Source organism: Eublepharis macularius, chromosome 8 (assembly GCF_028583425.1).
Source record: "Eublepharis macularius isolate TG4126 chromosome 8, MPM_Emac_v1.0, whole genome shotgun sequence".
Classification (NCBI taxonomy): domain Eukaryota; kingdom Metazoa; phylum Chordata; class Lepidosauria; order Squamata; family Eublepharidae; genus Eublepharis; species Eublepharis macularius.
The window spans coordinates 43,584,829-43,602,108 of record NC_072797.1 but is presented as its reverse complement, the minus strand read 5'-3'; the positions used below and the strand labels follow the sequence as shown (position 1 = coordinate 43,602,108).

The 17,280-nt window shown below is 40.0% G+C and overlaps 1 protein-coding gene across 1 annotated transcript in view; it reads left to right on the top strand.

Annotated features, from left to right (window-relative positions):
* The first annotated feature begins 426 nt into the window (after nucleotides 1–426).
* The window catches only part of BDP1 (B double prime 1, subunit of RNA polymerase III transcription initiation factor IIIB), a 72,415-nt gene continuing 55,561 nt past the window's right edge, over nucleotides 427–17,280 (top strand). Inside the window, exons 1-9 of the mRNA XM_054986735.1 lie at nucleotides 427–732; nucleotides 8,127–8,679; nucleotides 9,537–9,646; nucleotides 10,643–10,696; nucleotides 11,830–11,970; nucleotides 12,164–12,297; nucleotides 12,953–13,047; nucleotides 14,554–14,608; nucleotides 15,074–15,223. Coding sequence (XP_054842710.1) covers nucleotides 512–732; nucleotides 8,127–8,679; nucleotides 9,537–9,646; nucleotides 10,643–10,696; nucleotides 11,830–11,970; nucleotides 12,164–12,297; nucleotides 12,953–13,047; nucleotides 14,554–14,608; nucleotides 15,074–15,223 — 1,513 coding nt within the window. The 5' untranslated portion in view covers nucleotides 427–511. The remainder of the gene's footprint in view (nucleotides 733–8,126; nucleotides 8,680–9,536; nucleotides 9,647–10,642; nucleotides 10,697–11,829; nucleotides 11,971–12,163; nucleotides 12,298–12,952; nucleotides 13,048–14,553; nucleotides 14,609–15,073; nucleotides 15,224–17,280) is intronic.

Below are 17,280 nucleotides of genomic sequence, written 5' to 3'. Positions count from 1 at the left end.
TTACCCCTGTACTTCCTGCATTTCATAGCCTAGCGGAGCCCTATGCAAATCTACTCAGAAGCCAAACCCACAGAATTAAATCGGATTTATTCTCGAACAAAGTTGGTAAACTTGCTGCCTTCATTTTCTGCTGAAATAAGTAGGATTTCTGCATATACTTGATTTTAAGGACGGCGAGGCAAGGCTGTCAAGCACGAAGACCCCTTTACTTCCATGGGATATACAGAAAAAAGGGCGCACCTTCCCTTCAGAGTTCAGGGCACACTCAACCATAATACCTTCTTCCGCATGGCTGGCGAGCAGGGGACGTCGTGATCACGTGGGCCAGAACTCTCGCCACTGTTTTGTCGCGGAGTGATGACGGAAGAGGCGCTGTCTCGCCGCGGCTGACAGGCCCCAGAGGAAGGGCGGGGAATGGGGCTTGGGCCGTCGACATGAGGCGGCCTCGCCGGCCGGAGGAAAAAGGGGACGGTGGGCTTTAGCACGGCTCGGTGCCTCTCCCTGCGCCGCCATGTTCCGCCGCGCTCGGTTCTGCGTGAAGCCCAACGTGAGGCCGAGCGCGGCGAGTCGAGGTAGCAACGGCGGGGGAAACAGCTCAGGAGTCTCGACAGCGGCCCCGGAGGTTCAGCATGCCCCGGAAACCACCGCTGGCTCCTCTGAGGCGAGCTCGGATTCCCAGCTGGAAGCTGCCAAGGACCCCCTGCAAGGCTGTATCAGTGGCGGTGGCAGCAGGTGAGCTCGGCTTGTGGCTCTCGTCGCCGTTTATTTTCCTTCTCCGGTTTCAGATGGGAAGCGGAAAAGTCACGAGACGCGCTCTGCCTCTGTCGCCCTTGCGTTGACTTGCACGTTTCGTGGATTTACGTCGTTCTCCTTTCCACTGGGGGTTCCAGCGGTGAAGAATCAACAATATAAGTACACGCTCAAACTCTTGCAAGCAAGTGATCCCTATCCTAAGAGGCGACAAAGTTATCAAAGGATGTAGAAATGCATGCACGGACCAGTGCTGTGCTTGCTAACGCTCATAGGGATGCAAGAGGAGAGCTCTGCTGATCAGACCAAAGTCCAGCACCCCTTTTCTCACAGCGATTAACAAGATGTCTCTAATAGGCGTCCCCTTGCTGTTGTCCCTTGCAACTGGTGTTCATTGCGTCTGAAATAGAGATTTCATCAAGCCATAATGACCAATAGCTATTGATAAACTTGTTCTCCATGAATTTGTTTAGTTCTCTTTTAATCCATTTAACCTAGTGGTCATCTTTGTATTTTGTGGTAGAACTTAATTATGTACTGAATGTGTGTCTGACCCCAAGATCTCCTAGTTGATCACTGCCAGTTCAGGCTTCATCACTGTATATGGAAAGTTAAAAAGCTTTGCTGAGGTGTGCATTGTTTTAACACTTATTGGCTATTTTGTTGCTCATGTATTCATATATATATATATTCATATATAAATGTGCATTCATTTACCTGGAATACTGTGTGCAGTTCTGGAGGCCTCACTTCAAAAAGGATGTGGACAACATTGAGAGGGTGCAGAAGAGAGTGATGGGAACGATCAGGGGTCTGGATACTGAGCCCTATGAGGAAAGGCTGAGGGCCTTTATTTTGGATCTCTTTGTATTTTTGGAGGTTATTTTGGATCTCTTTGTAGTCTGATTAGGTTCAAAAATCTGAGTTACCATTCTTGAATAATTTGCTGTCATCTACAAAACCTTCAAGTTCATTGTTCACCCCACATTTCACATAATTTAGGAACAAGTTAAATAGCAATGGCCTCAGTACATCTTTAGGCACATCACTATTTGTTTCCTTTCATTGTGACAATTAGTTGGAACTCACCTTTGCATTCTAGTGTTCAACTATCTTCCTATCCCTTGACTACTCAGTTTAATTTGGAACCTTTGGTGAAAGACTTTGTTAGAAGCGTTTTGGAAGTTCAGGTATGTAATCATGTGAGGAAACAAATTTTTAAAAAAATTGTTAGAGGACTTGCCCAGCCCTAGGGTACATGTCTTTGTGACCCTGGGTCACCATGCAGATTAAAATTTACCGATGTATTGTCGAAGGCTTTCACGGCTGGAGAACGATGGTTGTTGTGGGTTTTCCGGGCTGTATTGCCGTGGTCTTGGCATTGTAGTTCCTGACGTTTTGCCAGCAGCTGTGGCTGGCATCTTCAGAGGTGTAGCACCAAAAGACAGAGATCTCTCAGTGTCACAGTGTGGAAAAGATGTTGGCAGGTCATTTGTATCTACTCAGGAGGGGTGGGGTTGAGCTGAGTCATCCTGTAAGAGTTTCCCAGGGTGTGGAATGCTAATGGCGGGAGGCTTCACTGTATCCTGAGGAGGTTCTTTTGCATATGGATTGGTGCTTGATGTGCTAATCTTCTCCCGCAGGGCTATTGTCGGGTGTAGAATGTTTTGTTAGCCTGGTGTTTTTCAGAACTGGAAACCATGCTCTGTTCATTCTTAAGGTTTCTTCTTTCCTGTTGAAGTTTTGCTTATGCTTGTGAATTTCAATGGCTTCCCTGTGCAGTCTGACAAAGTAGTTGGAAGTGTTGTCCAGTATTTTGGTGTCCTGGAATAAGATACTGTGCCCTGTTTGTGTTAGGCTATGTTCAGCCACTGCTGATTTTGCAGGTTGTCCAAGTCTGCAGTGTCTTTCATGTTCTTTTATTCTTGTCTGGATGCTACGCTTTGTGGTCCCGATGTACACTTGTCCACAGCTGCAGGGTATACGGTATACTCCTGCAGAGGTGAGGGGGTCTCTACTGTCTTTTGCTGATCGTAGCATCTGTTGTATTTTTTGGGTGGGTCTGAATACTGCTTGAAGGTTATGCTTTTTCATAAGCTTTCCCATCTGATCAGTAATTCCTTTGATATATGGCAAAAACACTTTTCCTGTAGGAGACTGTTTTTCCTTTGTTGTTTGATTCATCCTGGGTTTGATTGCTCTTCGGATTTCATTTCTGGAGTAGCCATTTGCCTGGAGTGCGTGGTTTAGATGATTAATTTCCTCATTGAGAAAGTGCGGCTCACGTATCCGTCTTGCACGATCCCCTAATGTTTTCATTATGCCTCTTTTCTGTCGGGGGTGGTGATTGGAGTTTTTGTGTAAGTACCGATCAGTGTGAGTTGGTTTCCTGTAGACCCTGTGACCTAACTGAAAGTTTGCTTTGCGGATGACCAAGGTATCCAGGAATGGGAGTTTTCCCTCGATTTCTTTCTCCATTGTGAATTGTATGTTCAGGTGGATGTTGTTGAGATGATTCAAAAACCCCATCAATTCTTCCTCCCCATGGCTCCAAATGATAAATGTATCATCCACAAACCGAAACCATACACTAGGTTTGTGGGGATTGAGTTTCAGAGAACTGATTTTGTTGATGAAATCTGCTGAATCTTTGATGTAAGACGAGGTTTTCCCGATGTGGTCCTGCAGGAGATCGGCCAGATGTCTAGCTAATTCATATGTTGGTGAACCAATGGCACTCACAATGGGTCGGAGTGGGACTGAATCCTTATGTATTTTAGGGAGTCCATATAGTCTAGGTGGCTGTGCTTCTGTCTTGCATAGTTTTCTGTGTGTGTCGGGATGTAGTGAGGAATTCTTGATCAGCGCATTTGTTAGCCTGGTGATTTTGCAGGCAGTAGAGACCCCCTCACCTCTGCAGGAGTATACCGTATACCCTGCAGCTGTGGACAAGTGTACATCGGGACCACAAAGCGTAGCATCCAGACAAGAATAAAAGAACATGAAAGACACTGCAGACTTGGACAACCTGCAAAATCAGCAGTGACTGAACATAGCCTAACACAAACAGGGCACAGTATCTTATTCCAGGACACCAAAATACTGGACAACACTTCCAACTACTTTGTCAGACTGCACAGGGAAGCCATTGAAATTCACAAGCATAAGCAAAACTTCAACAGGAAAGAAGAAACCTTAAGAATGAACAGAGCATGGTTTCCAGTTCTGAAAAACACCAGGCTAACAAAACATTCTACACCCGACAATAGCCCTGCGGGAGAAGATTAGCACATCAAGCACCAATCCATATGCAAAAGAACCTCCTCAGGATACAGTGAAGCCTCCCGCCATTAGCATTCCACACCCTGGGAAACTCTTACAGGATGACTCAGCTCAACCCCACCCCTCCTGAGTAGATACAAATGACCTGCCAACATCTTTTCCACACTGTGACACTGAGAGATCTCTGTCTTTTGGTGCTACACCTCTGAAGATGCCAGCCACAGCTGCTGGCGAAACGTCAGGAACTACAATGCCAAGACCACGGCAATACAGCCCGGAAAACCCACAACAACCAAAATTTACCGACATCAACAATTTCTCTTGAACGGGTTTGGACCATCTGTAAGAGTAAAACAGAGCTTGGTCATATTATAAAAATCATTTAAACTAGTTATATTATTGAAGTTATGCATGTGGCCTTTGAGAGACCACTTTGCAATAAAATATTTTTTTAAATTAAAAGTAATGGAATGGAGTGGCACATGGGGAGGGAACCAGTTTATGGAAGCTTGAATATTATCATGATAATGCTGGAGGTGTACTAATGAAAGTCTAATCTGGCTATAACCTGGCATCTGAAGGGCTTGATTAATGTTGAGTGCTTATTTCCTTTAGTTGACATGTCATAAATTTGTGTTGTGTTGTTTGGGCTTATCATTGTCCACCTAATTGTGCTGGTAGGCATGTTATCTGCAATCAGATTTCTGTTACTGCATTATGCAGATTAGAGTTTGTCATAGTATGCAGTGGCTTTTAGGATATGGATCACTAGCTTGCAATTTTTTGAGGGACTGAACACTAAATGATTTCTTGGCAACTTTGAATTTGTAGTCTAGTTTTTATTGATAGGGTGGGAAATGGAAAAGGTAAATGCTACATAGTTGCTTGCACGTACAGTTCAGGGCATTTCTATATTCTTTCAAACAACTGATATGTTATCACTTACATTTGAGAATAAATGTGTTGTCCTTGAAAATATGTAGGTGTAAACATTTTAATTGACTTCTCTAGAACTACGGAAGATACTTGTCAAGCAACAGTTGCAGGTGAATATTTTGTTAGGAGAGAAAGTGAAGGACTAGTGTGTAGCTGCAAGTGAAGAGATGGCTGCCTCTTTAGAAGTCTGTTTAATGTTTATTATTTTATTAGGGGTTGTTGTCATCAGTAATCATGTGAAAGTAATGGTGATGTTTGTCCTTGTGTGTCTTCTTATCTTCACCAAAGTATATAACATACTGGAAATCATTTGGAAAGATTTCCAGGGAATCAGACTCTTCCATAGCATAAAATATTGAGAAAGGTCTGAAATGCATTTTGTATTTGAAAAGGCATCTGGAAAAGGCACTCCACTTAGCAGAATACATTTTAAAAAAACCAGGCTGTCAACCTTGTACTTGATAGATGTAACTTGATAGGTGTATGGAAGGTTGTGCCAAATACCCAAGTAATAGTAGCAGTGTCCAAAGAAGTCCTATGGCTAATTGACAAAATAAAAATTAATAAATAACTGTATTTGGGTGGTATACACCCAAGAGTTCTTAATAAAATTTGTTGTTTCCCATTAACATCATCAGTCTTTGTGCCAAAAGATGGGAAAATAGCAAACAAGATAACATTTTTTTTTTAAAACGAATCCAGGAGAAACCCAGGAATTTATAGACTGGTTAGCTTAACATCTGCTCTGGGTAAATTGGTAGAAAGTATTACTGAAGAAAGAATTCTTAAACATAATGAGTCTTGCTGAAGAAAAATCAATATGGTTTCTTTGAATGGAAACCTTGCCTCATCAACCTGTTAGAAATCTTTTGTTAAGATGCCTCACCAAACGGGTCTGAGTAAACTTAATAGTCATCTATATGAGAATATGTCCTTTCAGAGACTAGTAACTTGTTTGAAAAGGGAAGGAGAGGATGAGAATAAATAGTTTTTGCCGTAGAAAAAAAGAGAAGGTTATGTTTTCCCAGGATCTGTGATGGGACTGGTGCTCTTTAATTAATTCATAAATTATCTGGATCAGGGAATGAACAGGAAAGGACTGAAATTTGTGGATGATGCCAAACTGTTAGAATACAAAAGAATTGTGGAGAGTTTCCAAAAGGACCCTGATGAGATGATTGAATAGACAATTTAAATAAATGGAAAATGAAATTAGAGACGTAAAATTTCCAGAAATTTCGAATCCACAGAAACCCCACCCCCTCCCCGGTGTTTCTTTTATTTTTTTGGGGGGGGCAGAAAATTTTGGAAATGGAAATATACAATATGTATTTGTTAAACAAACCTAAACTTCTTTTATTGATTTAACAATGTTAAACTTCATAACATTGAAAACATTGAACTCTTTAATATAGATATCATTACAGATGTTATAGCATATTGATTGTTGCCAAAATTAATTACATATAAAGAAGATCCTGAAAGAGTTGTGTGTATATATATACAGTATACATAGGGTTTATCATTAATGATGTAGATTATCTTCCATAAAAATTTTCATGCTGTACATTTCAGTAAAACATTGATTTCACTTAATCCAATTCTCCCAATATTCCAATTTTTCCATTGGAAAAATTGAAAAAGACATCAGGCTTTTTGTTGCTATACATTGGAATGAGTGAGATGCTTTTTAAGAAAAAGATTTTCTCATGCAAAAAGATAAAATGTTTAATAGTTCCCCTCTACCCATGCTCCTCCCAAATTACCCAGCAGGGTTGGATGCATGTCTTATGAAGTAAAGGCCAAAGCTGCTGGGATTTTAAATTTAGGAAAACAATGACTGAGCAGACATGGCAGAGGTCTACACAGTTAATACATGGTGTAGAGGAAGTAGATAGAAACTTTCTTTCCTGTCATAAATACTAGATCTCAGGGTAACTCTGTGTAAATGATTGGTATAGATTCAAGTCAGACAAAAGTTGGTGTATTTAGAAGGGAAATAGAAGCATTAATGGATGATGTGTCTGTTGTTGAAAATTAACTATGATGGCTCAATAGGAGGCTTCTTGGTTCAGAGGCAGAATACTGCTGATTGTCAGCAGTGAGGCATTTGTCAGCATTTGTTATAGTTATTATGAGTAAGCTATTGTTAGCTGCATTGATTGTAGGCTTTCCTGGGGCATCTATTGGAGGCAGGGTGCTGGACTTAATGAACTGTTTGTCTGATCCAGTATGGCTATTCCTGTGTTCACCAATTATCTCTAGAATCGTTTTGCAGTGCATTATATAAAGTGCTTGATACTAAAGGTTTGCTTTATAGACTTTTTTTTTAAAGGCTGAATTTTATATGAGGAACTGCAACAGGAAGCACGAAACTCTTAGGTATTTAGAAGGTGTAAAACTGAGCCATCCAAACTATGCCATATGCTGGAGTTCCATAATTGAAATGCCATATGTTTTGGTTGGCCCTAAAAATAGATGCCGGGACTCCTGATAGGAATCAGACCTGTGGCCTTGAGGAAGGCAATCATCTTCAGCTACTATTTTTCTGATAAAAAATCCTCCTTGGTAGGAAAAAAAGATAGATACCCATATTGTGCCTGTCTTTCCCCCATAGGAAACCTAAAATAGCTGTGGAGAACACTTTTGTGGGGAGAAACAGGACAGGGGCAGACTTAGTGCTGCAGTCACAATCATTATTAGCCCCTTCCCTCTTTTGGTTGCTTTTTAGGACAAATTGCACATCTAGAGTTCCATTCACAAAACGTTAATGTCACATATAGTTTGTGAGATGTGCAAGACTGGATCTTATGTGAGAGGGGTAGCAGTTCCATTTGTTATAGTTATTATGAGTAAGCTCTTTCACAAGCTTGCATCATTAGCATATACTATAGTAGTGGATGATGTATATTAAATCACTAATAGTAAAAACAGGGTTCAGAACTCTGTATATAAATTTGCATTCAACCAGATGTGAAGCCTCAACTTATTTTTGGGGATGATTTTGGTGCCTAAATAAAATGATCTTTTTTCAAAAATGAATTCCCTGATATGCTTTGTTTTGGGGCATTCATTTAATTTGCTGATCATAAATATAGTCTGTCTTTTTACAACAGGTTTATTTCATGACATGTATTTTATCACTCTGAATTTTCCAGAGATGAAAAAACCAGTAATCCAAGAGGTGATGGAGATTTTAGTAAACGCACAGACACCTCTTTACAGAGAAGAAAACGAATATCCACAATGCCCAATCTTGCTAAGCCAAGAGTTGCTCCTACATCTACGCCGTGTGTTATCAGTTCCGTGTCAAAATGTTCTCAAAAGCAGGCACCTCATTCTCCTCCTCCTCCCAGTAACTCTCCTGTTCAGAAGGAATCATCTTCATGTGAGAAGATCAATATTGAAAAATCTCTCATATTGCCTGAAAAGAAAACACCTCTTCCCCAAATACCACAATTTTCTCCGTTTAAAAAACTTATTAAAGAGACCAGTATGTCTGTGACATCTCATAAAAGTGATGAAGTCCAGCAGAACAGCATGTCCTCACCCCTCAAAGAGAGACCCACACAGGAAATACTGATTCAGGAAGAAATACAACAGCAAAAACCTGCTGCATCAAAGGAGAAAAATATACGCTCTGATCATGAAAAAATAATCAAAGCTAAGAAGCTGAGGCAGATGCTCAAGGAAGAATTAAGGAAAGAAAAGGTATAATTAATAATGTATTTCTGTAATGTTGTGAGGAAGCTGATGATGGGTCTTTTATAGTGTAGTGTGGCTCATGACACACTAATCCCATTCACCTACTAACATGCCTACTCTGTTGCCGTGGCTGGAATGATCCAAGTCCGATCCAAGTCCGTGTAGCCTGGTACTGAAGGCTCAATATGTAGTGCTGTAATACAGTGAAAACTATATTCATTTAGCACACATGAGGCCCCATGTTCAATGTGGGACAAGCATCTCCCAGAGGACAGTGATTAGCAGAAGTGGTGTGATATAGACTCACTCAGCAACCTGTGATTCCCTCAAACTCTATCCCTCCCCTTTGTTTTGGCTAGCATTCCATAGCCACGAGTGCCCTTTTTTGAGTGGCTGATGCTCATTGTCTCAGTAGGCTACATTATCTCTCTCCTCCCAACTTTACTTCAAGTAGGGTTAGCTGCCTTGCTGTTTAACTTTGCACCTCTGTCTCTGCACCCGCTGAGGGGATGCTTACAAAAAGTCAAGAAACAACAATAAGTAAGACAGCAGCTATTTAAGCGACTAGGGTTAGGGAAGCAGTATGAGGTGGCAGGATGGGGAGGACAATGAGAGGGGAAACAGAAGTAGCGTAGTTCTCTTCCAGTTTCCATGGCTCTACCACCTCCTTGCATGTTAGCACTCTCCTTACTGAAACAACGTTCACCAGTAGAGCATTCCCAGCCAGCAGGATTGAATCTGGTGTGATTATAGAGTGGGAAACATTCTGTTTTGTCAGAAATTGCTTCATAACTTTTAAAATTGCCATCAGTTGTTTAAAACAAATCTATAACAAAATATAAATAAATATTGGTTGTGTTTAGCAACAACGGAAATACAAATATCCAGTAATTGAAAAAACTGTGCCAGAAGACCGTTCAAAAATGATTATGAGAGACTTCATATATTATCTACCAGAAAACAATCCCATGAAGTAAGTATACATTTTTAATTTCAAAAGTAAATTGCTTTAATTAACTTACTAATTACATTAATATTCTGCCTTTCCTCCAAAGATATTAAGATGGTATACATGGCCACTTCAGTTTTTTTTAATCCCAAACAGCTCTGTAGGCTGAGTAAGCAATTGGCTTAAATAACTTAGTAAGTGTTGTGGCTGTCTGGGGATTTGGACTCAGGTCTCCTAGTCTAAGTACAGCACTCTGACCACTGTGCTATAGTACCAGTGATAGTAGTTGAAAAAATGTAGATAGAACATTAAACACGTGCGTGCACACAAAATAAAAGTTGTGGCTTGAACCCTAAGCACTGCAAGCAGATTCATGCTGTCCTTTCACCCAGGAGCACAGTGTAGGGTACATAGTTCTTTCCTCCCCGTTTTAGCTTCACAAAAATCTTCTGAGGTTGGTTGAGCTGAGAGAAAATAATTGTCCGAAGGTCATCCAGTGAATACCAGGGTGAGCAGGGATTTTGAACTGGATCTCCCCAGTCCTGAGATCAATTCTTTAACCACTGCCCCACACTTGCTCTGTTTTATTTCCAAGTTTATAGAAATGTTAGTATATCTAATCTTTTTACAGTTGTCTTAAATTGTGTTGGTGTTTGCAGATTTATAGAACAAACTTTACTAAGAATCCCTCCCCTAATCTGTGGACTGTCCCTCTGAGGTTACAGTTTATGCTCTGGTCATCTGTGCCTGATATCAGGGAATTTGAAATAATTGGATTTCTAGCCTTTGCCTGAGCTCATGAACCATTCATTCATAGTTGACTTAATCCATCTACCAGTGAACTAATCTTAATTACTTAATTAAGTAATTCAAACTTAATTTGAATATTTCAGGGAAACTGTTTTGTAGAAAGGGTTATAACTCACGCAAGTAGAGTAGACATTTTGTTATCAAACTGAGATAAAATGTTTGAAGGTTATTTTGAATACATGATTAATAAAAATGCTTAATATTGAATAGGTCTTCATTGGTGGAAGAGAAGAGATTGGAAAAGACTTCGGCCCAAGCAAAAGAGTAATCTTTATATTTTCTGTGGCAATGGAATTGGTTGCATGTCTATTTATTTACGTGTGTGTGTGTAATTCTAGTCTCTATTATTTTCTTTAGAATATGTATTGTGTAAGGTTTTGTGGCTGTTAATTGCCACAAAACATAGCATAACTTTGCTAGGTCTTATTTAGATGAAGTGCTGGCCAGCAATTAGATTAATTAAAGAGCCTGGAACAAGATACATATTCAGGTGATCTAAACTCTCCTTCTCTTTCTCTATTTTTTACTAAAATATTTATAAGCTGTCTTTCTCACAAAAACCCAAAGTGATATACAGTTAAAAATGCTATAAAGCACACAAAGCAATGACACGTAAAATTACAAAAGCAAACATACATTGACCAGCAACTCAGCTATCAAAAGCTCTTCTTCCATCTTTTTCTTTTCATATGCAGATTTCCTCACCACCTCCCCTTTGGTTATTGCTTATTTAACTGTAACCATGGCTAACTTCTGTGGTTAATGGCAGCAGGAAGAATTTGTGTGCAACATAAAGAGTGGCTAGGAGGGGTAGAGCAGAGAGCCTCTGATCTCATGGTCTGATCAATTAGCCACCATTAATAGTTGGCTGTTGTCACCTGTAAAGGGGATTTTGCTGATTTTTGCATTCTTTCAGCCATGAGTTAATAGAGTTTAAAAATCATTTCAGATAATGTTACTGGGTAGCTCCTTAAGAAGAACATGTATGGTAAGACTGTAGAGTGGTCTACACAAGCAGGAAAATGGTTAAAATGGACTGTACCATTTCAGATTTCGGTTAAGGGATTATGTTTTCCAAAGTTTCCTCCATACGAATAACTCCTTGTAAGTGGAAAAACTTACTGGGCACATTGTAAAAGGCTAGGATATAACTTTTCTTTCTGGTGTGCTAATTCTTAGCTTGAGGGTTAGTTTTTACATGCGGGAGAATCTAGCATTTGATGACACTCCCTCAGACTCTGAAGTGGGTCAGCTCATTCTTTCAATTCTTTCTGCTGCATGTGCAGTCTATGCTTGATAGAGGGAGCCTTAGAGAAGAAAATGTGTTTAGAAAAGAAAAGAGGTATCGGGAAATTTATGTAAACACTTCCATGAAGAATTACTTTCAAAAATTTCAGACCTGAAGAAAAAATTGTTACTGATCACGAAGATGAAAATGAGGAAGCCGAGGAAGAAGAGGAAGAAGAAGATGATGGCCCCCTTCTAGTTCCTCGAGTAAAGGTGGCAGAAGATGGCTCAATTATTCTAGATGAAGAAAGGTTAGTTTTCCTTTCAGTAGTTACTGAACATTAATTCATTATTGTCACCATGGAAAATAGAAGGTTTTGTTGTTCATTGAAACACTTTTAAAGCCTTAATTTCTGCATGTAATCTTGGTATCAGCACTGTTAAAAAATCATTTGTGTATTTGCTGTATCATTATTTCTTTGTCTTCTGTATGTCCTGATTTAGTTTAACTGTAGAAGTTTTAAGGACTAAAGGGCAATGTGTGGTGGAAGAAAATGACCCCATCTTTGAGCGTGGTTCTACAACAACTTATTCAAGTTTCAGGAAAAGCTATTATACCAAGCCATGGTCAGAAAAAGGTAGGTGCAATTTTAACACTGTGAGTGTAGAAGTACAGTGACTTCTTCTTTAGATTTGCCTTTTGAAGAACTAGAGTTGCCAGATGCTGGCTTAGTTTAAGGGAGACTCAGCCAAACAAAGTCAGGATAGTGTGGCAGGCGAATTCATTGCATCTGGTTCTTATTTTTACCCTGTAACCGAATCACTCAAAGTGAAAACATACATTATTCACTGTATGGTACGTGTAGCATAATGTAGTTGTAGGTGGCAGCATTATTTTTGGGAAGTATTTGATGTACTTACATAACGCAACCCCCCATCTATTTATACTGTTGTAGATGTACAAAGTTAACTAAGACTCCATTACAGCCACATACAATCAAATTATAGATTAACTATATGGTGTTAATATCTGAATGAGTTTCAACTATCATAATCAGCAGTTTTTTCCAACCACTTTGAATAATGGAATGTTATCAGTTGGATTTGAAAGTTGTTCTATTCTTTTTAAAATATGCAAGATAATGAGATAAACATTCTTATGAAATACAGTGTTTTATAATTAATGTATCATGTTTTGATAGTTTAATATATAAATCTATTGATCCTAGTATTCAAATTAAAGTATTAACTTCTATGTTCATTTTTGAAATTGTTGAATTTTTTTTTACACAGAAACTGAGATGTTCTTCTTAGCCATAAGCATGGTAGGGACTGACTTTTCAATGATTAGTCAGCTTTTTCCTCACAGAGCAAGAACAGAAATTAAGGTAAACATTTTAAAATTATAAATCACCAAAGGCATTTTCTCCTGCATTAGGAATCTCTAATATTTTATGCTATTCTATTAAATACATGACACAGATAATTTGAATTAAACATAGGCTATGTAGAGCTTATGTTGCAAAATTTCAGACCTGTTGGCCAAATCCATCCACAACTACCTTTTAAAAGGCCTCCTTCTTTTCTATTTTCTTATGAGTTGCCTTCCAGCCTGCTTTTGGTCAGACGTCTGCCTCATCTGCACAGACCATGTTAGCCAATGGTGTCTTTTTAAAGGAAGTCATGAGGACTTGTCCCAAGGACAAGGGCCTGTATGTTGTTTTTCTCTAGACACATTTACTTGATCTTTGCCTAAGCAATGAAAGAGTTTTCTCTCTGCTACTCAAGAAAGTGTAGAAATGGAAATTGGAATGTGTCACCATCTCCATTCTTTTCCCATTTCCAACAATAGATTCTTCCTTTTCATTTGTTTATAATTACTAAAACATTTTGTGCTCTACCTTTCTCCTTCAAGTGTCCTAAGCTGTCCCTTAAACTGCAGTAAACAGCCAAGCAGGATGCTGCCTTTAGAGTGGGAGGAATACTTATATTTGCAATAGTTTACTAGTTTTGAGCCATATCTGTCCTGTGAGCATGTATCAGAACTGTAACCCAAATAGGAGATCTCCTTAATTGGTTGGGGGAATTAGCATTAAGGAGGCGTGAGAGGGGGTAATTCGGAATCTCCACCAATGTTTATGGGGATTATGCCTTAGAGAACTCTCAAATAAATCAAGCAGATGTTCAACCAGAAAAAAAGAGAAATAAAAGGCAAATGTACAGAAAACCACACATAGCGCACATGCAAGGTTAACTAAGAAAATCAGGGAGGAAAGAAGGAGAAAGCAATTTAGGAGGGTTGATAATTACCAGATTTGAAGATCGAGAGCCATGAAGACAGGAGCAAAACAACTAGCATTTTACAGAGAAGAGGAGAAGAAGAGGCCCAAATAGATTTGGGGTGTGTGTGAACGGATCCAGAACACACAGCACATGGCCGGGGAGCCCAGTTTTAGGGTGAAATGCTCCCTGGAGCAAGCTGATATCTTTGCCTCCAAAACAATGACTTTATGGCTGTCTCCGGAGGTGGACAAAAGTTGAGAGAGGTTTGATAAGTTTATCTAGAGGGGACTTTTAAGTGTACAAAGGTGCTTGATGACCTGATAAGCACCAGTTGGGATAGCTACCAGGTTTGTTGGTCCAGGGTAAAGATTTTGAGTGAAGCGTTTGTTTAACTCTCTGGAGTGTAAGGCTTGTTTATCATCCACATAGGGCAGCTGTTTGTTAGATACAGTGACTTTATTTTGAATAAAAATAGATAAACCAATTCAGTATTGAGTTTTAAAATACGCTTGTAAGAAGTTTTAAGAGAAAGATGTTCTGTAACTTAGACTAAAATAAAATTTCATTTTCTTATTGAAAATTTGTAACAATGCACAACTTTCGATTTTCAGAATAAATTTAAACGGGAAGAAAAGGCCAATGGATGGAGAATAGATAAAGCATTCAGTAAGCATTGATCAATTTTATCCATTGTCCTAATTATTATCCTGCGGTTCTGCTTGCATTTTAGGGCCGAACCAGACGTGGCCATCATTTAAAAATGCTGTGAGGGCCCAATCCTGATTGAGTCCACAGTATCATGCTCTTGTTCCTCCCCTTTTAAAGTGCAAAAACAGCTGTGTGTGTGTGTGTTGGGGGGGGGTGGGACTTGATAAAGGCACAGGGAATGGGGGAAATGATGGCCTCAGTCCCTGCTGTGTAGGCCCATTCAAGACTTAAAAATGACAGTGTAATTCTCATGCTGGCCATGAGGACACTATCAAATCTAGTCTGGCTTTTAGGTCACTAATTGATTGTGGCATGAACTTTAATTTGCAAGAGTGTGTGGTATTAAAAAAAACTGTATAATTATTATTTGGACGATTTGTTTTTATATTACCTAAATATTCACATTGTTTTCTTGTTGGACAGAAGAAAAAAGGCCATTTGATTTTGATGTATTTGCAAAACTGCTTGAGAAAATCCTGGAAAATGAGAGAAGGAAAAATGCAAAATGTCAGCATGAAAAAGAAAAAACAGCTAATGAGAAAAAAGTCCCCAAGTCTCAGAAAAAGCAAAAAGGTATTTCTGAAAAATACAAAGAACTATTGCTAAGTAATAAATACAGCTCTTGATTATGAAATTTCCCACCCTTTGAGATCTGATGGCAGCTTTGTTAGTGTTCCTTCTCTATGGATTTTTAGTGAGCCTAAACTATTTTGCAAGGCAGTTGCTCTGCACTTCTGGAATTCTGTTCTGAAGGAGACTTGCTTAATACCTTTTTTAAGGGTAGAACATTTTTTTTTAATCTTCCAGGCATTTAGCAAGTTGAATGTTTAATTGCTGACGTTAGAATACTATTGATTTCTATGAGATTTTGGCTGCTTTGATAGTTTAATTGTTACGTTACAGTTTTTATTATACTTTTAATTTAACACCTTGATGATTTTTTAATTGAAATGTAGTATATAAATTCTTGAGCAAGGTAATCGAACCTGTGGTGACTGGGCAACTTCAGGGACTCCTGAATAAAGTAGCCAGTTTAGATCCATTCCAGTCTGGTTTCAGGCCTGGTTATGGGACTGAAATGGCCTTGGTCATCCTGGTGGATGATCTGTGCCAAGAGATAGAAAGGGGGTAATAAAACCCTGATAATTCTCCTGGACCTCTCAGTGGCTTTTGATCATAATATTCTTATGGACAGACTTTTATTGTTGGGAATGGAAGGCACTGTTCTGCAGTAGTTTTGGTCTTATTTCAATGGTAGGCTTCAGAATGTGGTGCTCGGGGACTACTGCTCGGCCCCTTAGTCTCTGGCCTGTGGTGTTTCACAAAGTTCCATTTTGTCCCCCATGCTTTTTAACATCTATGTGAAACTGCTGAGAAATATCATCTGGAAATTTGGGCTGACTTCCCACCAATATGTAGATGACACTCCACTCTCTCTCACACCTTCCAGCTGATCCCAAAGAAGCTCTGTATGGTTGGGGCAGGCATATCATAAGGACTGCCTCCTCCTATATGAACCTACCTGATCACTCTGATCAACGTCAGAAGCCCTGCTTTGGATGCCCCTACCATCTGAGGCTACATGGGCGGCAACCGAAGAAAGGGCCTTCTTTGGTGCTGAAATTTGGAACTCCCTTCCCAGGGAGATTAGTCTGTCTCCTGAATAGTTATTTTGGGCCAACATGTGAAGACTTCTTGTTTTGTTTGGCATTCCTTCACAAACACTTATTATCTCTCCTCCCTGTTTGTGTGCCTATATGCTTTATTTAATTGTTTTAAATATTTTATCTATTTGTATTTTAAGCGCTTTTCTAAGATTTCAAAGTATTCTCACTCCCTTGGGGACCCTGAGTTGGTGAAAAGGCAGTATAGAAATGTTTCAAATATACAAATAAGTACTTTACATAATATGGATGGAAATACCCTGCTCTCTGCAGGGTGGCTGGGTCAGGTGTTCTCTGGAGTAAGGCTGCAGGCTTGGCTGGGTAGACTTGGGTGTGTTGATTGGAGCTGAAGGCAGGGAGCTTGGAGCTCACAGCTTGTGACTAATGGACCAGTTGATCCAGAAGGCAGCCTTCTCAAGCCTCAGCCTAACTAGGCTGGATGTTGATCAGGCTCAGCTGGGAGGCATTGAAGTTCTTGAGGCTGTGCTGTGCTCTCACCAGGATCCTACAAAGAATTACTACTCTTAGCACTCAGCCTAGGATCTGCAGGGAGCTTGTGTATAGCCAGTCTGGCACTTTGCCTCCTTTGTGCTACCTCAGCCTGGGTCTTCCATCACTACTGTTCCCGTGGTGTGGGAGAGGGTCCTGGGGGGGCTACATGCCTGAGTTTGAGCCTTGCCTCAAGGCCTAGCAGCTAACTCCTGGGCTAGTGGCACAGTTTCTCTTGCATGCTCTAGTAGGCCTCTTCTGCTGCTAGCTCATACTCAGTAGGGGCCTCTGTAGTGCTGGGTCCTGTCTAGTTCTGCTGGTCCTCCTCAGCCACCAACATGGGCGCCTCCCATGAGGACTCTGAGTTGGAGTCATTGAGATGGTTGGAGGGGGTTGTGACAGAAAATCAAGGAATTTTGCATGCAGTCAGTGCTGGAGTAGTTTCGGAGTTGAGGAGCATACTGGCATACCAGGCAT